General features: G+C 36.0%; 1 protein-coding gene across 3 annotated transcripts in view; it reads right to left on the bottom strand.

The window, feature by feature from the left end:
* Positions 1 to 27,003, bottom strand: part of THSD7B (thrombospondin type 1 domain containing 7B) — a 907,474-nt gene that overhangs the window by 5,408 nt on the left and 875,063 nt on the right. For all 3 annotated transcript variants that reach the window (XM_065525431.1, XM_074008583.1, XM_074008582.1), the window contains 6 exons: positions 16,637 to 16,796; positions 15,297 to 15,470; positions 15,106 to 15,201; positions 11,903 to 11,985; positions 8,363 to 8,555; positions 4,094 to 4,181 (listed from right to left, as the gene is read on the bottom strand). In XM_065525431.1, the coding sequence (XP_065381503.1) occupies positions 4,094 to 4,181; positions 8,363 to 8,555; positions 11,903 to 11,985; positions 15,106 to 15,201; positions 15,297 to 15,470; positions 16,637 to 16,796 (794 nt within the window). The remainder of the gene's footprint in view (positions 1 to 4,093; positions 4,182 to 8,362; positions 8,556 to 11,902; positions 11,986 to 15,105; positions 15,202 to 15,296; positions 15,471 to 16,636; positions 16,797 to 27,003) is intronic.

Below are 27,003 nucleotides of genomic sequence, written 5' to 3'. Positions count from 1 at the left end.
AGAAATTTCACTAGGGATCAATTACTGTTTAAAATAGGGATGGCAATAGCAACACCTCCTTGGATTATTATGATTGAATAAGGCAATGTATGTAATATTTGACATATAAATATTAGACTTTTTTTCCTAGACTGTTTTTTTTTAAAAATACAGGCAATAAGTTTTTACTAATACATTTTATTTATTTGCTCAATAAATCTTTATCAAATTCATGCTTTAAAACAATCCATAAAGCATAGTCATTACTTCTCTCCACCCAAACTCCCTGGGGTTTGATAGAGGAGGAAGATGTTTATATAAATAACTACAATATTATAATGGCATAAATACCACGAGAAAAGGGACATGAACAAATTATTCCAGACTGTTTAAAAAGGAAAATGTTGGTATTTGAGTTTTACAGGGATTAATGAACAGGCAGAGTACCAATAGCTAGCAATGGAAAACAAGGAGTAATCCACAGAAGCAGAAACTTCCTTGGAAAATTAGAGGGGCAGTTCCCTAAGTGCCTGATATGGTTAGATTTTGTTTCCCCACCAAAATCTCATCTTGAATTGTAATCCCCATAAACTCCATAATCCCCACATGTCAAGGGAGAAACTAGGTGGAGGTAATTGAATCATGGCTTCCCCCATGCTGTTCTCAGGATAGAGAGGTAGTTCTCAAAAGATGTGATGGTTTTATAAGGGTCTCCTTCCCCTGCTCTCAGCACTAAATCCATCCTGTTGCTCTGTGAAGAAGGTGCCTGTTTCTCCTTTGCCTTTGGCCATGATTGGAAGTTTCCTGAGGCCTCCCCAGTCATACAGAACTGTGAGTCAATTAAATCTCTTTCCTTTACTAATTACCCAGTCTTGGCTATTTCTTCATAGTAGTATGACAATGGATTAATATAGTGCCCTAATGTGAAATTATTCCTCCTCAAAATTATCTTTCAGAAAGAGGTGACAGTCTTATATTCAATGACTATAAAATCTTTTATATAATGAGGGGCTACATTTGCTATACCAAAAGCTATTTAAAAAAATGCAAATCACAGATATACACACAAGACAAATAAAATGGCCATCTCTCTAATGTATGCAGATAGGTATTTGGATGTGAGGATAAAATCTGTGAAACAGCAGCACAAAGAGATCCAAAGAAGTGCTGTATCTCAAACAACTTGGGTGGAAATGAATATACTAAACCTGATACTGAAGTGAACTGTGGAAAGAAAGACTAAAGCAGTGATAAGAGTGACTTATCTGAAAGGTAGATGGAGACATTGAATAAAATTAGGTTATGAATATGAAATTAGAGAAAAATGAGCATTTTATATAATGAAATACTGTATTTATGTGTGATATAAGATAATAAATGCAACTATAATTTAGCACATTGATTAAATATTAGCACAGACAATTTACTATCTTATCTAAATCAAAAAGTTTATTTAAAAAGTCTATTTTTTTCTTTTTAAAAAAATTTTCCTTAGTTAGAAAATGAAGACTTAAATGTGTTTGAGCCTATATAACATACGCGCCTGTATAGGGTATAGGGAATTAGTAGCAGATACATTTGAAAGAGTTGTTTGGGCTCCAGTTGTGGAAGACTTTAGTCAACTGGTGAGGCAGCCAAAACATGACTTTAGTTTTGCTGTCAGTGGGAAGCTAGAGCTCGTGTGTGAGTAGGAAAGGGCTGATCCTTGGAGCTAAGCTTCAGAAAGACGAATCTGGCTGTAGACTGCAGACGGGAGCCGGTCCAAATATGAGCGCTACTTCCACAGGGACATTATTAAAGGCAGACATTCAGCATGAAAAAAATGTCTATGAGATACAATGTTCATAAATACTTACGTAATTTGGCTACTGAAAAGTAAAGAGAAATTTCATTGATACTTTATATTTTAAAATTCACCAAAAAGCGATGTAGCAAAACTGCACTTGTATCCCATGAATATATATAAAAAAATTCTCTAGAAAGTGGTTTGTTTACAGAATACAATGATGTACCTAATTAATTCCCAGAACTTAGAGTCATGCAGAACGGGGCCTTAATAAACATTTGTTGTCAAAGGAATAGATTACGGTTAACACATTCTTAGGTTGAAGGGAATGGAGAAAAATAAAAAAGGCAAAATGTATGTGTTACTACATGTAAATTTTTAATCTTTTAAATATTTAAGGGAAAAGGGAAGCATAGAATCTGGATTTGGGGATATGGTTGGTTACTAACAGCTAGAATTCATCTAAGCTTTTATAGACCGACAGACTATCTAATTACCTTACACTGGGTTGGTCTATTGATTGCTTTAAAAGTAGTTTCCTATTGGCCAAACCTTCATGTCCTTTGCTGCAATTTAAGAAATTTCCCCTTTGTTTTAATCTTTTCTGGTGATGAATGCTTCCTGTTCCTTTAAACCTCATACAAAGCTTTCAAATTCACATTTGTTCATTAAGAGTAGATCTAGGCAATACTAGCCAAACATCAATTTGAATAAAGAAAATCAGTAAAAAAAATTTGATTCTAGGATGAATGACCAACTGAAGATGACACTTTTTTCACTACAACAACAGAGAAATGTTAGTTGCATAGAAATCTAATTTCTAGGGAAAAATTTCTACCACTATAGGTGGTAGAAAGAATTAAAGTCATCTTATTTCCTTCACCAAATTTCACTGACCAAGAGCAAAGATTTAAAAACCTGTGTAGCCTTGGAAACAGAATTTGAGGTTAATAGACAATGGCTGAATTTGAATCAAAATTAAAACTTGGGTAAAAATTCTCAGGAAAATAGTCTCTGAAATAGATGATGAATATAAATATCTTTATTAGGAGAAAAAATTGAAGTAACACTTTGATCTCATGAAAATTTAAAAAAAATCAATTGAAACTTCTGCTCAAAAAGCTGATATAATATTCTTAGCACACTTGAAAACATTAACATCTACAGTTGACCCTTGAACAACACATGTTTGAACTGCATCAACTTACATGCAGATTTTCTTCCGCCTCTGCCACCCCTGAGACAATAAGGCCAACAACCCCTCTTTCTTCCTCTTCCTCCTCAGCCTAGTCAGTATGAAGATGGTGAGGATGAAGACCTTCATGATAATCCATAACTACTTAGTGAATAGTAAATATATTTTCTGTTCCTTATGATTTTCTTAATTACATTTTCTTTTCTCTAGCTTACTTTATTGTAAGAATATAGTATATAATTCATAAACATATAAAATATGCGTTATTTGACTATGTTATTGGTAAGGCTTCTGGTCAAAAGTGGGCCATTAGTAGTCAGGTTTTGGGGGAGTCGGAAATTATACTTAAATTTTTGACTGTGTGGGGAGTAGGCACCCCAGTCCTCACACTGTTCAAGAGTCAACTGCATTTACTTCTGTCTGGTTTCAAGAGCAGTTCATCAACTAAAATATATTCTGTATGATGAACTAGTTATTATTTTCTGAGATTAATAAATTCTCAGAACTAGTCACTTTACAAAATGGTTTTTTATTTTTTTTTGGAAATGACCATCAGTTAAATTTTGTCTCATAGCTTGTCAATATAAAAAAAAACTTGCTCTACTATTTAAAATGTGCTTACAGGTTGTTTTAACCAACTGGTCAGTTTAACCTAACCGTTCAAAATTTAAGAACAAAATTTAAGAACTGAAATTATCTGTAGTAATTTTCTTAGCCTGGACCACAAATTAGAATTACCTCAGAAGCTTTTAAACACCCAGATGACCTGGCCACATCCAAGACTAATTAAATCAGAATCTCTGGGGAGGGGGATCAAGCATGATTCCCTAGGAGACATCAATGTATTGTCAAGGCTGAAAACTACTGATCGAAATCAAAACACCCAAATGGAAAAGTTCTGACCAATGATTTTCATATTATTCAAATACCAAATTTTAAAAAGTTATCTCAAATAAGAACAAAAAAAATAATGATTCCTCATTTCAACTATTCAGCCATTCTACTGTTGAAGATTATTTCTTGGCCTCAAGAATTCTATTATAATGGGCAATGATCCTGAGATACTTTTTTCAAGTATAACATTAAATCCATAAAAAATACGGAATATAAACTTTTTACTAATTAGTACTTACCAAACAAGGTAGGAAGTAAATACTAGGAAAATCATGATAAGAAAAGCGCCACCTGAAACGCCATAAACCCAAATTTTTACTCGGCCATCTGTTTAAAACAGAGATAACATAAGAAGCTTAGCATACAGAAGTCTGCAGCATTTGAGAGACAGGGCAACATTAGATCTGACAACCCCAAGCTGACCATTAGTTCTGTACTTGAACACCAGCACCTTAGCCAACTGTGCACTCAACTGCAGAAGTTAGCAGTCTTCTAGCATACTCTGTAAATTGCCAGGTATAATCAGAAATTAAAGATTGTCTTAGAACATCATAGGAATATGGGTTTCCTACTAGAAATTATGTCTATGAAAACAACTTTAAAATATTACATGGCACCGTTTTTAATGGACTTTTATAGATAAACAGTTGGCATTGTTGTTTGATTTTTAGCAAATTAACTCTCAAAAGCATTAGGTGTAACTTCATGGCACCAAAATTTTTATGTTACTGAATGTTTTACTTTTTATCTGAATTCTGAGACATGCACAAGTCATAAGCATAAGTGGAAATATCCATAGGTAACAGCTCTCAAATGATGAAAAAGAAATGAAAATGTAAAATATAAGATAGTCAATCAAATGTTTTCATAATACCAAACAAACACTGGTAATCATTATTTCATAAAATCCAGTCAATTGGTAGGCTAATTTGAATTTAAGGTGTTTATAGTTATATGCATATACAAAAATATGGCAAAACATTTGACAACATAAAAAGAACAAAGAAAATTATAATTAAGAGACAACTTTGCATGGAAAGAAAACTACTATGACCATTTTTAGTGGCTCTACTTCCAAAATGACGTTAGGCAAACAAAAACTACATGACCAAACAAGTTAATCAATTCATCAAATTACTGTAAAATTATCACCATGTGTCTACAAGTACACATTATTTTGGATCTGATGTCTACTACAGTTAACAAAATGCATTAACCATGTATTTTAATCTATTATGTTACTTTTATTCTATATAAGATATAAGCTTGAGTATATATATACATACATTCACAAATATATATATGCTTTTTCTAAATATGATAGAAACTTGAGTTGTTTCTGTCACTCTAATGTTTTTTGCTCTATTTTATGTGAGCATATAGCTAACTAAACTTAGAATTGGACTGACAAAGGCAATACCTCAGTATCCAAAACGAATTGCATTTATTTCTGAAAGAAACACACAGAGATTCATCATACTACACCAATGTAATTAACTACAGGTCCAAAATACACGTAACAGTATCTTATTTGAAAAGCTTCTATGTGGGGAAAAACAATCAAAATCTATTGTAAACAACACTTGTTTTGAATAAAATCACAATTACTTTCAATTACATTACAACTACCTATTATAGTTTTTGCTTATAGGACACTTTCAAGTCTCAATCAGATTTTAGAATAAGGTTCAATGTAGTAATGGTATTTTTCTATGGTCATAAAACTTTTACCAAAGCTTGGATTCTAATCTCTTTGAAACACTAATGATGAAATGGCCTATTCTGAGTTTTTACGTTGGTCAAAAAAAAAGTCTTTCCTGAGTTAGGACGCTCCTTATAGCTTATAATCCATAACACCCTGATTGATTCATTGGGAGGATCCAGTGCTTTTAAATCCCCAGGTTAGAGGTGTGTGGTGGTATAAAACCTTTAAAGCCATGTTACTTAAAAAAAGCATTAATGTATTCTATAAGGACATAAAAGATAGGCTAAACCTTCTAACTATTAAAAAAGATACGTAGTGAAAAATAAGTCTTCCCACTACCCTCTCAATTCCCTACAGAGTAGCTATTACTGTTACCAGTTTCCTTGTGAATCTTTCTAGTTCTCTGCATATGCAAGCACCTGAGCACACATATACCAATTCATACACTTCTTAAAAAGACAAAAATGGTACATATCATTCACTTTGATTTGTACTTTTTCTTCCACTAAACAATATAGGTTGGAAATATTTTCATACTAGTTCATAAAAGAAGGTCTACCTCTTCTTAGTATCCCTGTGATTCACCATGACACAGTTATATTTTGGTTTTCCCATTATTCTATTTGTGGGCATTTATATTGTTTTCATTCATTTTCTATAATAAGCAATCATATAATTAATATAACTTACAGACTTCTTTTAGTATATGTGTAAATAACTGCATGATGAGTTCCTTAGAGGAACATTTTAGGTCAAAATATATGACAGGTAAATAAACATATTAGTATGGCCTAATCGTCCTCCTGACAGGTTGCTCTAATTTACACTCTCACCATGAGAACCTAATGAAAGTTGTAAACTCTCTCAAGACCAAATACATATTTCATATACACTTATCTATATATATACAAATATAAGCACACACACACATGCAATTTATATCCCAATATACATATATATGTGTAAATACATATTTTTGTGTATCTAGACACACACAGACACACACACGTATACTCACACATATGATATTGTTGTTTTAGTTAGATCTCCAAGTTCCATCCATGAATAAAAGGTTAAGGGCTTACTTGTGGATTCCAAGACTCATTTCCCTGGGACCTCAAGTTAATTCTCTTTCAGAAATAGGGTCCACAGGCAATGGGTGAATCTGGCTATATTTAATATCATGTTTCCTTCACATTTAAATCTACTTCTAATTTAGCATTAAAGCTAATGAGATGTTTTTAAACACCTTTGGCATTCCCAGACATGCAGGGGAATCAAAAGTTAACTAAGATATGGTGGTATTTCTTAAAAGTTCACTGAGGTGTATAAATATTGCTTCTCCAGTTAGATCTGTGTTTCTCTGGGCCTAGGCTTTGGATTGTGTTCCATTTAAACGGGTCATCAAGACCCTTCTGGTACGGCTAAGGCCTAGGGTCTGGAAGGAAAATTCCTAGGGTATATTTGCCTGAGTGTTTTCTGTGTCTTCCCTTCCTATGCCCCAGGAGTTATGTTGCTTTCCTTGGTCATTTTCAGCGTTTTGTTTCTAAAAGAAGTGTCTGATGGCCACAGAGTCTCTGGCTTTCCCCTTCTACCCAATTCACAAAGTGGGAAGCAGGGACAGGGGTTTGTAAAAGCCTTAAAGGTCTGCCTTTAAAACCTTCCTCTGTCACTTGCTGGTGGTCTGAAACTGATAACATTAACCTGCACTGCCATTTTCAGTTACCTCATCTCTCAAATGGGATGATAACATCTCATTAGGTTCTAAGAACGTAATGAGACATTTCATGCTGTACAACCAGCCAGCACAGAGCCACAGGGCAACAGAAAGCATCTAATAAATGTCCATTCCTGCACTTAGTAAAAGTCGATTACTGAGCCCTGCAGGCCTAATACTGCAATATCTACGACAATCCTGCAGGATAAATACCACTAGATTGAGTTTATAGATGAAAAAATGAGGTCCAGAGAAGTTAAGAAACTACAGCTAATCACAAAACAGGTGTGTGTAAGCCATGACGCCAGTAAGGTCTGTCTACCTTTGAAACTGATACTCTTTACCTTTTCACCAGTGTTTCTTGAAGCAAATAGGATCTCTGGACATTTCTTATAAGTCCTTGAGATTCTATTCCAATTTTCTCATTTAGTTATATATACAAATTCAGTTATAAGAGTAGATCTTTTCTCAGAGATAAATTAGGATTGAAAGATATTTTCAGGTGAGGTGCAGTGGTTCATGCCTGTAATTCCAGCACTTTGGGAGGCCAAGGCGGGCAGATCACTTGAGGTCAGGAGATTGAGACCAGCCTGGCCAACATGGCGAAACCTGTCTCTACTAAAAATACAGAAAAATTAGTCAGGTGTGGTGGCAGGCACCTGTAATCCCAGCTACTCGGGAAGCTATTGCAGAAGAATCGCTTGAACCTGGGAGGCAGAGGTTGCAGTGAGCTGAGATCACACCACTGGACTGCAGCCTGGGTGACAGAGTGAAACCCTCTCCCCAACCCAAGAAAAAAGAAAGATATTTTCAAAGGATATTATTTTGTTACTTAACTCACTGTCTCTTAGACTGGGGTTGAGAGACTTATGTTCAACCATTCATGAAAACACTGTACACTTAAAGGGACTCATGCATCATGCAATATTCAAATCTGAGAAACCCTGAATTATGCCATACTGCCTCTTTCTTCTCTCCTCTCCATTCTCCTTCCCTTCTCCTTCCCTCCATTCCTTCCATTATGAGAAGTGGTCAAAACATAGACCTCCTGTGAGAAAATTCTCATTTCTTACAACTGAAACTCACCTGGATCAAGTGGTTGAAGAGACCATCCTTTAAAAATATCATGTATTTTTGAATTCACAGGTCTGTTTTTCCCAGAAAGGTTTTTCACATCAGCTTTTTTATCCTCTGAGCCTGGTACTTTCATGCAGTAATCCAGGAAACCATTTGATCTCATTATCTCTGTATAGCCCTTCTCACAACCACAGACTCCACCCTATAGCATAAATAATATTTTTATGGTTACACAGTGAGTCAAACATATGAATGAATAAAAATACATATGTTAAAATCACTTAATATTTGCACTATACATCATGGCAATTTAGGGTTTGGGGCAACTGACTTACCAATGACATGATAATCAAATACATAGTTTGTCTTTTTAAATTCCAAAGTCAGCTCTTAAATCAAATGTTAGGTTTTTCAACTGTGTTTACAATTCTGACACCTGCCACATATTAAACCATAGTTCTTTGTGAACAAAGTTAATTAACTATGTCTTTTCCTCTCTTTCTTTCTTTTTTTATCTTTTTTTTTTTTTTTTTTTTTTTTTTTTTTTTTTTTTAGATGCAGTTTCACTCTGTCATTGAGGCTGGAGTGCAATGGCGCAATCTCAGCTCATTGTAATCTCCGCCTCCCAGGTTCAAGCACTTCTCCTGTCTCAGCCTTCTGAGTAGCTGGGATACAGGCACCTGTCATCACGCCCTAGCTAATTTTGTCTTTTTTTTTTCTTTCAATAGAGACAGGGTTTCACCATGTTGGCCAGGCTGGTCTTGAACTCCTGACCTCAGGAAATTTGCCTGCCTCGGCTTCCCAAAGTGCTGGGGTTACAGGCGTGAGCCACCGTGCCCAGCCATCTTTTCCTCTCTTATGGAGATGTTTATGGCATTTAATCAAATTATCTTCAACTCTTATCTCCATTTGTTTCAGATCCTTGCCTACTTGCTCCAACCCACCCTTCCTACTGAGAAGCAAAACAACAGGGATTATGTACATATCTTCTTTGAATTAAGTGCTCTTGCTATCACAGCTGCTAAATCCCTCCATCACCTTTTACTGTTGACCACTAACTGTTAGAGTCGGTAGCTAAGAAGACATAAGCAGGACAGGAGAAGGGTCCCCCACCAGGAATGTCAGGCAACCAGTAGGTGATGGTTAGGCAGTTGTTAAACTGTCTCGCTAACATAATAATTGGTTGCAGCCAGCACTAGGGAAAGGCAGTCTCCCAAAAGATAGAAAACACCTGAAGCTGGTGGTCAGCAGCTTCCTGATAAAATCTCAGGAGTTGGGCAAATGGGCTCAATCACGCTAAGAGGCAAAATGTTAGAGTTTAACTGGTATATGACCTTCCTCTAGGAACACACAACTTGTAAGGGAAAAATGCCTCAAGTGAGCATGCGTACAACTTCAGTAAACACACTGTGCATGCGGCCCCTCCCAAGTCCTGGCAGGTCACTGTGCATGTGGATGGCGCACCCTAAGGAAAGAATCGGGGGAGAAGGGAAACAACCCCCACCCCTGAAGCATGCCAACATATAAAACCCAAGTCAAAGGTCAAAGAGGGCACTTGGATCTCTTTAAGTTGCCTACTTGGCCTTCTTCCAAGTGTACTTTACTTCCTTTCATTCCTGCTCTGAAACTTTTTAATAAACTTTCACTCTTGTTCAAATACTTGCCTCAGTCTCTCATTCTGCCTTACGCCCCTCAGATGAATTCTTTCCTCTGAGGAGGCAAGAGTCAAATTGCTGCAGACCTGTACGGATTTGCTGCTGCTGATGTAACCATATGAAACTACGTCTCTGCTCGAAGGCTTACTTCTGCACTCAAGGAGGGCAGCCTTACATGGGAGATAAAAGACTTCACCAAAGACACATGCTCAAGAGAAATATACCTATGGCTATCTGAGTTATTCCTTCCTTGTAATAACTCGAGTATCATCCCACATCACATCCCTAGTTGGCATTGTGACAATGGGTCTTTAATATTTGTCTGTAAGTTTCTGGTCATTTTCAAGTACAATGAATGTCACCAAGAAGCAGATTATTGTGACACATGATGGATGAAGATTCCTATCTGCCTCTGGAAGTGAACGTGAAAATTAACAGCTCTTCCTCCAGCAAGTATACAGACCATAGAGAAGAGTGGAAGAGAATAAGCATAAGATTATGAATCTCTATGACTTCGCTCTTATGGCTCCTTACCTAAAGCTATTTATCTAGCATTTTCTGAACAGAACTTAGCTTCACAAAGCTACTCATGCCAATCTTCAACAACCAGTTAACTTTATTTAGGTCACCAATTATTGACTGAACACATGATTTTGAGGATAAATAGATACTAAAAGTAAACAAGGCACCTCAATTTTCTACAAAAGGAAAAAGGTAAGAAAAGCACATGTTAACTGCCCATAGTTTAGTTCAGGTTGTAGTCATATAATAATAACACATAGATATGATATTGTCAGTTGGTTTTAATTGAAAGTATCACAAAATGATATCTTCATATCACAGTAGAGAGATCTAACTAAGAAGGTTTGTATATGCTCAGCTATTAAAGCCATATTCTCAAGATGCATCTCTATTTTTAGCATGAGAGAAAAGTTGTAACCAGTCAGTCATATGTTCAAGAGTTCAAGGAAAAAAAGTAATTTCTGTTTAATTAAAGAGGACATCTAGAGAGTTGGTGAAAAGCTACAACTTCTACTTTTCAAACATCATTAACCCAGATGGAGTTGTTCCTGAACTTCTCCTCTTTTCCTTCTATTGCCCTCTGCAAGCTTACCCACTGTCTTTTCTGTGGTAAAGAATTAACCCATCTTGAATTGCAAGGCCAATTATAGGACTGAGTACTTGAATTATTTTTAATCAAATCACTTTTAGAATAAGCATACTATAAGAAAAAGCTTATTTCTTTAAAAAAATTAATATAGTTTTTAAAACTTATAATGCACTGCACACTATGAGTGCCATTGATTAGAATACATTACATGTTTTACATTAATTCCTGAGTTGTTGTAGATGGGAGTTATAGGAGAAAAAGCATAAATAAATTTCTGCTTTGAAAAAAAAATACACGCACAACCCCTACCCCACACACGTATTTTTTTCAACCATAGTCACATATTCAGCTTATTTACAATAGACTAAAAATGTACTCACTCGACAGTAATCATAGTGTAATACAATTTACATAATAACTTCAGCAAATATGAACATTTATAATATCTTTCAAAATAGGTGAGGCGTATAAAAGGTTAAGAAGAGAAGACGTAAGTCAACTGAGAATACTTATTGATAAATAGAGCTGTAATTTATAACATAAATTAGACATTTGAAAGATAGATTTGGCTACAGACAGATTGATAGAAAAAGACTGTTCTCCTTAATACATGGTCCTAACAAGAAATTCTTTATAGCTGGGATTACTCCTGCAAATGCCTCTAGATGGTATCATGGGCATGTGGAACTGCTGCTTGAGCTGCAGCAGACAGGAGAACATCTGATTGTATATGTAAAACACAGCAACTAATGCACTTATAGAAGACTCCAGCATATGACTCACCTGGGTACAGTAGGAGAAAGGTTTTCTGCAGGCTGGAATGCACTGCCGAATGGCAGCAGGACGGGCCTGAGGGGAGCAGCCTCCTACAAAGGAAATTCCATCATCATTTGCAGATTTCTCTATGATAAACATTTCTAATTTTTTGGCATTTTTTTAACCTGTGGCACTGGCCTCTTTGCAACAGTATTATTATTTTTGAAAAATCTATTTGCCAACATTGTGGTCCAAGCCTATTTTATTGATTACGTTAAAATGAATCGTTTGAGATGGGAGGCTCTTCTAACAGAGGCTATTTGCAGTAGAGTTTTTATACTTGTTTATTGGCGATGTGATTCTATCATATGGCTATGCTTGAGCACAAAGTCTATGACAGCCAGAATCTGTAGAAGAATTGATAAAATCTAAATTTAAACTCAGGAGCAGAAAACATATCTACTGGAATACTCCTTCTACATATATACTGCTCCAGCTCCTGAGCACCCAGCTAGGCACTAGCCCAGTTTCAACAACCCAGTAAGTGCTAAAAGAATGCCACGAATGAATTCATGGGACCATGGTATCAAACACGTTGGTAGTATTTTTAAATGTATTTCAGCTGGAATACATACACACAGAGTCACATATAAACACATTCTTAAGAGCAAGCACTGAAGCTCTAGGAGAGACAATCAAACATCTGACACGGTACTTGTTGCTGCTTCGTACATATTTTTGAGTAAATGGATGAGACAATGTATGTCTCTATAACTGGACAATCATTTACATGCTAGTCTTGCTTTGCTAAATTCAAGGTAGTAAAAGAGACATGAGACAAAGCCTAGAGACAATTTGATGAAGCACCATTTATATAGTACTGGTTGCATGGAAAGGTTCTAGCCTTTGGATAACTACAATTGCCAACCCATTATAGTTTATAGTTTTGTAGCTAGCAAAAAGCTCTGGGCCTAAGGCAGAGTAGGGAACAGTTAGACCTACATTGTCCCTAGGAATGAAGCAGCTAAATTCTTACTGTGACTTGAAAAATAACACAAGGAATCCACACAGAAATTTTTAAAAAGCAAAATTCACAGTCCAGAATTAGCATCTAGGTGTGAAATCGATAATTTGGGTGTTAGTGGCAATAACCACACAGTCCTGTTTCTACCAACTGTGTTAGTGGTGGTGGGGGAGACTTTCCGCTCTTTAAACCAGGGATCTCCACAGCAGGAGTACCTCAGCGGGAGGAGGACTCTTGGGAATAGGAAAGAAAATCTTGGAATTTACATAGGTTATAAAACATATTTTTTAATTCTAAGAATTAAATTAAGCTTTAATAATATTTATCAGTTGATACCAGTGACCTGAGCTTCTTCATCAGATGACTGCATGTTATACACTGTGCAAGACAAATTCCGTGCAGAGAATTGATAGCGAAGCCCCTAGAAGTATGTTAACTCTCAGCATATTGCAGAGTATGATACCTTCTGTGTTTCTGACTTGGGAGACTTAGAGTATATTTAGTTTTAACAACTTACAAAAAGGGTAAGCAGGGTAATTACTTAAATAATTAAGTAAATTATTTTGTGGATAAACTATGAATTAAAAACAATACAATAGTGCAAGAGCAAGTAAACAAGAAAAAGGAACTGACAGTAATTCTATTCCTATAGGCATTTCAGCTCTTGCACAAGCTCTCTGTAAACCATAGTACTAAGCAAACATAATGACAATTTAATTTGCTTGGACAAGAAAGCATTTAAAAACCTCAAAAATTGGCCAGGTGTGGAGGCTCACGCCAGTAATCCCAGCACTTTGGGAGGCCGAGGTGGGCAGATCACGAGGTCAAGAGATCGAGACCCTCCTGGCCAACAAGGTGAAACTCTGTCTCTACTAAAAATACAAAAATTAGCTGGGTGTGGTGGTGGGCGCCTGCAGTCCCAGCTACTCGGGAAGCTGAGACAGGAGAATCCCTTGAACCAGGGAGGCGGAGGTTGCAGTGAGCTGAGATTGTGCCACTGCACTGCAGCCTGGTGACAGAGTGAGACTCTGTCTCCAAAATAAAACAAAACAAAACAAACCAAAAAAAACCCTCAAAAATTATTGAGAAGACCAGTTGTACAATCAAATAGTGTCTGTCATCATGAATGAGGGACCTTATGCTCAGTCTATATTTAGATATTAAGAAATAATCATGACTCACAAAATATTCAAAAACTAAGCATCCAGTACATGAATACAAATACCTGTAATTTACATCATTAAAGCTTTCTATGTTTATTGCGGCACTATTCACAATAGCAAAGACTTGAAATCAACCCAAATGTCCATCAATGACAGACTGGATTAAGAAAATGTGGCACATATACACCATGGAATACTATGCAGCCATAAAAAAGGATGAGTTTGTGTCCTTTGTAGGGACATGGATGCAGCTGGAAGCCATCATTCTCAGCAAACTATCACAAGAACAGAAAACCAAACACCGCATGTTCTCACTCATAGGTGGGAACTGAACAATGAGATCACCTGGACTCGGGAAGGGGAACATCACACACTGGGGCCTATCACAGGGAGCGGGGACGGGGGAGGGGGTAGGGATTGCATTGGGAGTTATACCTGATGTAAATGACGAGTTGATGGGTGCTGACGAGTTGATGGGTGCAGCCCACCAACATGGCACAAGTATACATATGTAACAAACCTGTATGTTATGCACATGTACACCAGAACTTAAAGTATAATAATAATAATAATAATAATAATAATAAAATCTTTCTGCATCATTAACATACAAAATATTTTAATTTTTAAATTTTATCTTTATTAGCCCCTTTAATTTCAACTTCTGAGTATGTTTTATATCAGTTGAGTACTGCACACACACATGCTAAGATATGTCGTTTGAAACATTTTATTGAGAAGGGACATGATTTAAAATTTTACTAGCATCTGTCTTTTTCAGTCTTTATCTCAGATCATGATATTTAAGGACATTTTATTGTATTTCAGCTTATTTCTTTAAGTTGTTTGATATTTTTATAGGTCTTAAAATTCAACTGCTTTCTTTCTAAGATGCAAATATCTAATGAAAATTTGTAATAAAATTCATCTAAGCTACCTGCCCAAGTCACCCCTTGCTTATAATTTGTAAGCAAATTCTTCTCACAAATAACAACACTCAGCTGTCTTTGTGAAGTGCCTACATGAGTCTTAGGCAGGAATACCTGTGACATTAACGCCATCTGAACGCTGGCACCACACAGTTCGTTCATTATTGTTCCAAAGACTTGCTTTCCATGTGTAGTGATAACATTTGCCTCCTGTAAGTAAATATGATAATAGCAGTTCTATTACACCTCACTTAGAATAAGCATTGATCAATCAAGGCTAAAGAACTGAAAAGTGCTCTTCGTACCTGTACAAGGGCGTGTTTCTAGAACCTGTTGGGGGCAGCTGTCTTGGTTCTCAAAAGACTGAATTATAAATGTCCTTGATCTAGACTGGCGACCCACAGTCTCAAAGCTTCTTCCATCAATGCAGGTTAATTCACATGTGCTCCACTCTGACCATTCCGTCAAATGGCAGTCTCCTGGACAGTCATGTAGTACAGGGTGGAGAAAACAGCATGAAAAGTGGCACTGGACAACATTTGCATGGGCAGGGCTCACACAGAGATTTGCAGTGATACGTGCAGTTCCAGATACTACACATTCTATATCGATCAATTTTCCAATCAGAATGTCCTAAGAATGATGAAGTAATTTATAGTTTAATCTTGTTTAACAAGAAAGTTGCCAAAAACTAGATTGTTATTACTTTGCTTCAAATTGTAATAGTCACATCTAGAAAATATTATGTATCTGCTAGCGTTAATAAAACTTTTAAAAGAGAGATATAAAAATTATGGTAACTCAGTGTTCAAAGATCAGAATAACATCATAAAATGGATGTTCATAGAAACCATATAAAAGAGAATAAGTAGGTCACTGAAATGAACTATCTTTTGGACCAAAGAATGTTTAATTGAATACCCTAAACATCTTTCTCACTCAATAAATATAATTTATAATTTATATAAATATATCTTTATATAAATTACGTACACAAATATTTTTTGTTTGTAATACATATATGCATGTATTTTATACATACATATATGTGTGTATACATACATACATATATACATGTTATACACTGTATTATAAAAATATATTGCCACCTTGAACTTATGCCATACAAACTATGTTGTGCTACTAGGATTAAAATAAACTGATACATTTTATGTAACTAATAATGACCTTCCCATTTATATAGAACACATTTACAGAGTGCTTTCATGAACTCATAGCCTTACTGGTTCCCACCATGCCATCACCCAGAATTCAGTCAACATTTTTTTAATGCTGGCCAATGTGCTAGGTGCTGTTAGATACGGAATTAACATCACAGTTTCTAGATGAAGAAATCATTGCTCACAGGGGCTAGACTACATACCCCAAGTAAAACAAAGAAGTGATAGAGATATGATTCTAACTTAGCTCTTAAGTTTCCAAATCCAGTGCCTTTTTTTTTCTTTTGCCTACTTTGGCTCCCTCAAAGCAGTAGGTATATACCAAAGTGATAATCACAATTAAAAATGAATTAAAGTTATTTAAAAATTTAATTTTGATGAGTTAGAGCATCTCCAGGAAAAAATTAGTAAAATAAACAAAAAGATCACCATTGGAGGCAATCCCAGTCACTAGCATTGCATACCTGGGCAAGGCACAGAACACAACTGCTTTAGGATGCTGTCCTGAAAGGGCATTTCTCCACACAGTGCATCCTGGACACGTCCAGCTGCATGAGATACTGAACCATTGTGGACCATGCAGGAAAGGCTGCGGATCTGAACTCCTTCCCCACAGTCTCCACCCTATGAGAGGAAAGGATACTTTCACAATTACCCAAATAATTTACATCTCAAAGTTTTGGCTCTTGCCACCTCTTGCCTAAGAAGACCATAGCTGCATATTTTGGTAGCTTCCTCCTCTTGTGACCTATCTCTCAATTATTGACAATAAAGCATCCCTGAGCAACACTGCCAGAGCTGATAGAGAAGCTGCAGTGGGAATGCAAATTTATGCTATGGAACCTATGTACTTAGAATAGACAGTTCATTTTGGAACTCAGCCAAGATTGACTAAAAAAGAAAAACAATACACAATTTGTCCAGGTGTATGTGATAAAATGACCTAATCTGTAATCACCCCCAATGGGAACATGTGAAGTTACAGGGCATAAATTTCTTTTATTTTACTTGTTTTTCTTTTTTATAGAATTCTGTACTTTTTAATATGGATTAGGTTGAGGTTTCTAATAAAACATTGTTTTTCTCTATTGCCACAATAAGTTGTTTTCACAGCATGCCTTCTATGCTGAATAATGTTCCTTGAAGACATGTCATTCCCATCTCACTTAGATATTCTAGGCAATTAGAAAAATTTTGTACAGTGTCTCACAGAAACAGAAGTTTAGAATTGGATGGCTCCTAGTGGTAAACTGGCCCAACCATCTGCCTGATAAAAGGCTTCCTACTATAATATTTTTGGCAGAGAAGACTTCAGTTCCAAAATGTCAGCATAGAAGCAAGCTGGCTTCACCCTTCCCCCAGCTCCCCACAGATATCCAAAAACAAATATTCAATTCTGAGACTATCATCAGCCATATCTCAGAGCTCAAATATGAGGATAAGACAGTTCCTGGTACCACAGAGAAGTGAAAAAACTCAGTAAGTAGTAAGAGAATCAGACTTTCATGTCTGCAATAGCCCTCCACCAGATCTTCCCAGAACAAGTGCACAGACATTTTCCCTTTTACTCATGGTTTCTGGGCTGCAAAATGTGAGATTGAGGTAGACAACCAGCTTCCCCACCATCTTCAGTATCCTGGCAGGAGGCCTGTCTCCGCCTCAACCCACCAGAAGCGTGGGAAGTGCCTGAAGAAAGAAACATCCCTAAGGACATCCAGAGACAAAGGGGAGGGATGACTACTATCCCCAGATCTGAAAACTCTGTTCTGTAATTCATCCAAAGGAGATACCAAGTCAAAATGGCTCTTCAGCAGCACCATACTGTAGGAGGTTGGTTTCACAGGTCCCCTAGGCACGAACCCCTACCCAGCCTTCTCACACTATTGGGATATCCCCTTGGGGACCTCCCCTATTCAGGATAGGCAGCACACTAATTGGTTACTGAAGCAAAGCAAACCTACGCTCAGGATGCTATCTAGTGCTGAAAAGAAGGCCAGAACTTAGCAGCAGAAAAAAAGAAAGAAAACCAACAGTTAAATTACAAAGAGTTACTAAAAAAAATCCAATAAAAAACACAACAAGCCACACAGACAAGCCTAGAATTAATAGCTAGTCCTTCCACATAAAGACAGAGATGTCCATTAAAAAAACAAAAACAAAAAACACGGAAAACAGGGAACCAGGACCACCCCAGATGAATAAAGAAAGGAACCAGTGCGTGATCCTAACTATATGGATATGTGAGCTCTCTGACCAAGAATTCAAAATAACAATTTCTAGAATACTCTATGATCTCCAAGATAACATAGAAAATCTATTCAGAAATTTATCAGAAAAATTAAAGAGTTTGAAATAATAATTTTAAAAAAATAGAAATATTGAAACGACTATATTTGCTGAACTGAAAAATTCATTAGAGGCTCTCAAAAGTGGAATGGATCAAGCAGAGAAGAGAATTAGGGAGCTCAAAGACAGGTTACTTGAAAATACACAGTCAGAGGAGAAAAAGAATGAAAAGGAATGAAGACTGTCTCCAAGATATAGAAAATTACCCTAAAAGACTAAATATAGGATTTATTGGTGCTCAAAAGGGAGTCGAGCAAGAGCAAAGTGTAGAAAACATATTCAAATTAAAAAAAATCAGAAAACTCTCCAAAACTTGAGAATGATATAAATATCCAGGTACTGCAAGGTCAGAGAACACCAAACAGATATGACACAAATAAGGCTATCTTAAGGCACATAATAATCAAACTCTCAAAGGCAAAGGAGAAAAAGAGGATCTTAAAAACATTAAGAGAAAATAAGCAAACAATATGTAAAGGAGCTCCCATTTATCTGGCAACAGATCTTTCAATGGAAATCATACAGGGTCGGAGAGAGTGGGACATTTTCAAAGTTCAGAAGGAAAAAAATCCACTGCCCAAGCATACTGTATCCAGCAAAGTTATCCTTCAGATATAAAGTCCTTTACAGACAAACAGAACTGAGAGAATTCACCACCACCAGACTTCTCTTATGAGAAATGCTAAAGGGGGTTCTTCAGTTTGAAAGAACAAAACACAAATGTGCAAAAACAAAGCATTTGAAGGTATAAAACCCCACAGGAAAAATTAAGCACATGGACAAACATGGAATATCCTAATACTGTAATTGTGGTGTGTAATTCATTCATAACTGAATTTGAAGCCCCAAATAAACATCTATCAAAAGTAATAACAGCTACAGCAACCTGCGAAGAGATATGTAATATAAAAATATGTCAGTTGAGAAAAATGAAAGTCAAAATATCAGGGGGGCAAAGTTAAAGTGTAAATTCTTTTGTTTGTTTCTATTATTTTCTTTGTGATCTAAGCTAACTTTTCATCTCTTCAGAATAACTTGTTATACAGGATATTTTTGTAAGCTTCATGGTAACCATAATTAATGCAAAAACTTACAATAAGTTTACTAAAAGTAAAACGCAACAAATTAAAACTTACTACCAGAGAAAATAACTTCACCACAAAGGAAAAGGGGAGAAAATGAAAAGAGGAGGTACAAAGCAATTAGAAAACAAGCAACAAAATGACAGTAGTAAGTTCCTATCAATAACACTGAGTGTAAATAGACTAAATTTTCCACTTAAAAGACATAGAGCATCTGAATGGATAAAAGAACAAGTCCCAAGTATATGCTGTCTACAAGAAACTCACCTTACCTATAAAGACACATATAGTGAGAGATAATGAAAGTGAAGGAATAAAACAAGATATTCCATGCAACTGGAAACCAAAAAGAGAAGGAGCAGCTATATTTATATCAGCTAAAATAGTCTACAAATCAGAGACTGTAAAAACAGACAAAGAAGGTCACTATATAATGATAAAGGTGTCAGTTCAGCAAGAGGATATAGCAATTATAATTGTTGATATACCCAACACTGGACTTACCAAGTATATAAAGAAAACATTAATAGATTTAAAGAGAGAGAGAGAGAGAGAGAGAGACCATCGCACAGTAATAGCAGAACATTTGAACACTCCACTCTCAGTAATTGACAGGACAGACACATAATCAACAAATAAACACTAGAGTTAAACTACATTAGACCAAATAGGTCTAACAGATATTTATAGAATATTTCACCCAATTGTAGAACATACATTCTTTTCATCAGCACATATATTGGGCCACAAAGCAAGTTTCAACAAATCCAAAAAAGTAGAAAACATATCAAGTATGTTTTCTGAACACAAGGGAATGCTACTAGAAATAAATAACAAGAGGAACCTTAAAAACTACACAAATACATGGAAATTAAATGACATGCTCCTGAATAACCAATGAATAAATTTAAAAATTAAGAAAATGTAAAATTTCTTAAAACAATGAAAATGGAGATAAAACAAATCCAAATCTATGAGATACAGCAAAAGCAGTATTAAGAGGGAAGTTTACAGCAATAAATGTCCACATTGAAAAAGCAGAAAGAATTCAAATAAACAATTTAATGATGTACTTCAAGGAACTAGAAATGCAAGAACAAACCAAACCTCAAACTAGTAGAAAGATAAAATTATATACATCAGAGTAGCCATAAGTGAAAGTAGTCTCACCATACAGAAGATCAAATGATCAAATCTTTGTTTTTCTAAAAAATAAACAAAACTGACAAATCTTAGCTAGACTAAGAAAAAAGTAGACCCAAATAAATAATATTAGAACCCCAAAAAGGAACATAAAAACTGAGTTGACAGAAATACAAATAATCATTACAGTATATTATGAGCAACTACATGCCAACAATTTGAAAACCTTAGACTAAATTGATAAATTCCTGGACATATACGTTCTATCAAGATTGAACCATGAAGAAATAGAAAATGCCAACAAACAAATAACAAGTAAGAAAACTGAAGTTGTACTTAAGTCTCCCCTGAAAAAATAAACCAGACCCTGACGGCTTCATTAATGAATGCTACCAAACATTTATTGTAGAATTAATACGAATTCTACTCAAATTATTTAAATAAAATTGAAGATGAGGGAATACTTCATAATTTATTCCATGAAGCCAGCTTTCCCTGATCCAAGACCAGAAAAGGGCATAGAAAAGTAGAAAACTATAGGCCAGTATCACTGGTGAAAATAAATGTAAAAATCCTGAAAAAATATTAGCAAACCAAATTCAACAATGCATTAAAAACATCATTCACCATGATCAAGTGGGATTCATTTCAGGAATGTAGGAATGATACACTGTATGCAGGAATAACACGTAACTTTAACAGAAGCAAGAACAAAAACCATATGATCATTTCAATAGATGCTGAAAAGCATTTGATAAAATTTAATATCCCTTTATGATAGAAACTCTTGACAAATTAGATATAGAAGGGAAAAGAACTCAAAATAGTAAAGATTTCATATGACAGACCCACAGCTAACATTGTATTGAATGGAGAAAACTTGAAAGCCTTTGCTCTAAGATCTGGAACAAGACAAGGATGCCTACTGTTACCACATAACACTGGAAGTCTTAGCCATAACAATTAGTCAAGAGAAGGAAATAAAGACATCTAAGTTGGAAAGGAAGAAGTCAAATTAGCCTTGTTTGCAGATGATATGATCTTATACTTACAAAAACCTAAAGGCTCTACCAGAAAACTCTTGTAACTGATAAAAGAATTAAGTAAAGTTGCAGGATACAAAATCAACATACAAAAATCAGTAGAATTATATACACCAACAGTGAACAACCTGAAAAATAAATCAAGAATGCAATCTCATTTGCAATAGCTATGAAGGATATGAAATAACTGCAAATCAATTTAACAAAAAAAGTGAAAGATCTATACAACGAAAAGCATAAAACGCTAATGAAAGTAATTGAAGATGATATATGAAAATGGAAAGATATTCTATGCACATGAGTTGGAAGAACTAGTATTATTAAAATGATGATACTTCCCAAAGCAATTTACAGATTTAGTGCAACCCGCATCAAAATACCAAAGATATTCATCACATATGTAGAAAAAAATCGTAAAATGTATATGGAACTCAAAATATCAATGTAGTGGCATAATCAGGGCTCACTACGACCTCGACTTCTCAGACTCAAGCCATCTTTCCACTTCAGACCCCCGAGTATCTGGGACGAGAGGCATCCACCACAACACCTGGTTAACTTTCTTTTTTTTTTTTTTTTTAATTTTAGTAGAGATGAGGTCTCACTATGTTACCCAAACTGGTCTCAAACTCCTGAGCTCAAGGGATTCTCCCACCTCAGTCTCCCCAAGTGCTGGAATTACAGGCATTAGCCACTGTGCCCAGCTGGGACTCAAAATATCTTGAATAGCCAAAGAAATCCTGAGCAAAAAGAACAATGCTGAAAGCATCACACTACCTGACTGCAAAACATACTACAAACCTGTAATAGGCAAATCAGCATGGCACTGGCAAAAAAACAGACACTTAGACAAATGAAACAAAATAAAAAACTCACACTTATATGTATGATAAAAACCCCAGATTTATATCCAGATTTATATTCATGCATTTATAGCCAACTCATTTTTGACAAAAGTGCCAAGAACATGCAGTGGGGAAAGCATAGTCTCTTCAATAAATATTACTGGGAAAACTGGATAAGCATGTGCAGAAGAATAAAACTAGTCCTCTCTCAATATACACAAAAATCAAATCAAAATGTATTGAAGTCTTAAACCTAAGAACTGAAACTTTGAAACTACTAGAAGAAAACAACTTTGGGAAAATGCTCCAGAATATTGGTCTGGGAAAAGATTTTTTTTTCTTTCATGTAAGGTATCAAAGCACTGGCAATCAAAGCAAAAATAGACAAATGCCATTACAACAAGCTAAAAAGCTTCTGCATAGCAAACAATCAACAAAGTGAAGGGACAACCAACAGAATGGGAGAAAATGTTTGCAAACTACCCATGTGACAAGGAATAAATAACCAGAATAAATAGTTCAAAGAATTCAATAGCAAAAAAACCCAAATAATCTATTTAAAAATGGGCAAAAGACCTGAGTAGACATTTCTCAAAAGAAGACATGCAAATAGCCAACTGTCATATGAAAAAAAAAAAAGGTTCAACATTAGTAATTATCAGAAAAATGCAAATCAAAAGCATAATGAGATATCATCGTACTCCAGCTAAAATGGCTATTATAAAAAAGACAGGTAATAATAGATGCTGGTGAGGATGTAGACAAAGGGCAACCCTTGAATACTGTTGGTGGGAATTTAAATTACTACAGCCATTATGGAAAACTGTATGGAGGTTCCTCAAAAAACTAAAAATAGAAGTACCATATACAGAAATTCTACTACTGAATACATACACACACATATATATATATATATACACACACACACACACACACACACATATATACTCAAGGGAGACAGGTCAGTAAATTGAAGAGACAACTGCACTGCCATGTTTATTGCAGCAAAATTCACAATAGTCAAACTATGGAATCAACCTAAGTGCACATCAATGGATGAATGGATAAAGAACACATGGCATAATGTATACAAATGGACTATTACTTAACCATAAAAAAGAATAAAATCCTGTCATTTGCAGAAACATAAATGGAACCAGAGTTTATTAAGTGAAATAAGCCAAACACCGAAAGACAAATATCGTATGTTCTCACTCATATGTGGAAGCTAAAAAGGTGGATCTCATAAAGAGAGAGAGTTAAGATTGATAGTTACCAGAGGCAAGGAACATTAGGGGTGAGGGTGGATGAAGAGAGGTTGATTAATAGGTACAAATATATAGTTTGATAAAAGAAATAAAACCCAGTATTTGATAGATCAGTAGGGTGACTATAGCTTACAATAATCTACTATATATTTCAAAATGGCTAGAATAATTTGAGTTGTTCTAGCGTATAGGAAAATATATAAGGTAATGGATATCCCAATTACACTGACTCGATATTTACAAATTATATGAATATACTAAGTTATCACATATACCTGAAAAATATATACATCTATTATGTATCAAAAATATAGTTCTAAAATAAACAAATAAATAAAATTCTGTCAGGCACTCATGACATGAGTATCTTCGATTTTAGTCAGGTGTTCACACTTCAAAGAAGTCTATTAGATATATGGATAACTTCAGTTGATAGCTCTGTTTTCACGTAGATATTCCAGAAAACAGAGTCCAAGGCAAACCTACTAAGATGCAATCTTAGTATGACTAGAGTAGTGGTAAAAGATAACTGAAGCAGGAAAGGAGGGGAAGCTAACATGAGGTAGTGTGTTACCAAGCTGGCCTTGGCTTCACAAACAAGCACAGCTGGTTTCTTGGCTACCCACATGATCTTCCAAACAGGTCATGGGGTATCACCATGTCTCAGTACCATTCATGAAGAGCAGAGAGGAGAGGAAAGAAAGGAGAGGCATTTAAATGTCAACAACTCCTAGGATCCAGTTCTTATTGATCAACGGTCATTTTAGGAAGTCTCAACCCTTTGTACTTCCAAGTCATGTTACTCAGCTTCCACTAAGTCCAGAAGTTGGTGGAAGAGCTAGAGGCTTTGTGATTATTGCTGCTGCTGTGGATGCTAAGACAAAGAAGAAAAGTGAAGGTGGGAGCAAGAGACAAAGAAAAAGGAGAACAGGAGAAGTGAGTGAGTGAGACAGAGAGAGAGACAGAGAGATCAGAGTAGGGACTCAGGCCTTCAAAATTCCCAGTCTTTTTGCACCTCTGTTGCTGCAGTCAGATATGCTACATGCTACAATCCATTATTAGGTGACAGTCTGACAACTATGCACTTGAAAACTGAGTGTCCTCTCCTTCTTGTGCCTCTTCCCCTGCAGGACTCCCAAACTGCATTGTCTCGATTTTAGAGATGCTATGGCTCTTGCAGAGGCAGGAGTAAAGAAGGACAAGGTGGCCCGCTAAAGCAGTCATGACAGTGTTCCAGGCCGTGGAGCAAGTGATCCATGGGCTGACAGGTCAGTTGGGCATCAGCCATGCCAAGGTACCATGATAGCAGCTGCTGGGCATCAACGGAAGGTCACGGATAAGCTGCTGGAGGGTGCAGGGTGGTATAGAATGGTTGCTCATAAAGCTTCTTAACATATTATTCTTCTTCTTTCTTCTTTCTTTCTTTCCTCTCCTTCTCCTTCTCCTTCTTCTTCCTTCTCCTTCTTCTTCTTCTTCTTGAGATGGAGTGTCACTTTGTTACCTAAGCTGGAGTGCAGTGGGGCAATCTTAGCTCACTGCAACTTCTGCCTCCCAGGTTCAGGTGATTCTCCTGCCTCAGTCTCCCGAGTAGCTGAGATTACAGGCACGTGCCACCACACTCAGCTATTTTTTTTTTTTTTAATTTGTAGTAGAGACAGGGTTTCACCATGTTGGTCAGGCTGGTCTCGAACTTCTGATCTCAAGTGATTCACCCTCCTCGGCCTTCCAAAGTTCTGGAATAACAGGAGTGAGCCACCACGCCCCACCTGAAGAGTTTAAATGAGAGCCAGGTCCTCATAGATGGTGACTTCTGGGCGTTCTCAAATGGTGCAAGGGCAGAAGAAGCTCCTTCAGGCCCCTTTTATAAGGACAATAATACCATTCCATGAGGGTGGAGCCCTTGTGTCCTTATCACCTTCCAAGAACTCCACCTTTGAATTCCATCACATTGGGGGTTGTTTCAACATGTGAGTTTGGAGGAGGCACAAACATTCAGACCACAGCACACAGTCATTCCCACATTTGTTTAATCAGTATTTCATAATTGCTCTAATAATTTCTATGCCTGTTATGAAAGTGTCCCCAAAAAGCACCATAATTTTACATCTAAATGCATTTTTTGGAGATAAGTGGAAGTTCAAAATCAACTCCTAGATTTATTCAAAGCAAATATTCTAGTAAATGTTTATTCCTTAGAGTGAAAAACAGTAGGTATAAATTATTCCGGGGAAGGGCGGGCTCACTTATAACTTATTATTCCAGATGATAGACTCATGGCAGAATTGTCTAGGTGTATGTTTTACTGTGGAGTATTAGACTTTGTGTACTTGGAAAGAAGAGTTTAAAGATACTGCAACATGCCTGAAATTTGAAAGTTTTGAAAGTACTGATATATGGATCCTTAGGTAAAATATGCAGTTTATTAAAGTGTTTTTTTTTAAACACATCATGAGACAGAGTGTGAAGAAATAACGGGAAACAAACTTATGCTGCAGATCACTTTAAAATCCAAGACAAATAACACTGTGCTCCTAGTGTGTATCTTGGGATCAGTCCATATTCAACCTTCATCGCTTATACCTTTGACAACAACAGTCACGATGTGAAGAGAAATCAGCATCAGAATTAATAATTTCAGTCATAAAGCAAACATTCACTCACCCACAGTCAAGAGATTTTACACACAAGGGCCTGAAAATAGACCCAGGTCTCTAAGAGAAAGACTGTAAATGGCACAGGTTCTCTCGCTAACTCTCCATTGCCTAGAGTATTAATAGAGGTTTTGTATATAATGAATTGGCATTACTGCCTGATGTGAATAGGCAGATGGTGCCTATAATCATAATCATAGGTTTAATAAAAATTATAATACTAACTATAACTATGGAGCTCTTAACTTATGTCTATTACTATGCAAAGTACTTTGTATAACTTATCTACTTCCTGCCCACATAACCAGAAAAATAGGTACTACTGCTACCCCCACTTATAAAAAAGAAAACAGATGCTTGGAGAGTTTATAGACTTGGCCAGAAATGCAGAAAAATGGGCAGAACCATGACCAAAATTAGGGCTGCTAGACTCCAGAATCTGAGCTCCTCAAG

Source organism: Macaca fascicularis, chromosome 12 (assembly GCF_037993035.2).
Source record: "Macaca fascicularis isolate 582-1 chromosome 12, T2T-MFA8v1.1".
Lineage (NCBI taxonomy): Eukaryota > Metazoa > Chordata > Mammalia > Primates > Cercopithecidae > Macaca > Macaca fascicularis.
The sequence above is the reverse complement of the archived record's forward strand: the minus strand, read 5'-3'. Positions and strand labels throughout refer to the sequence as shown.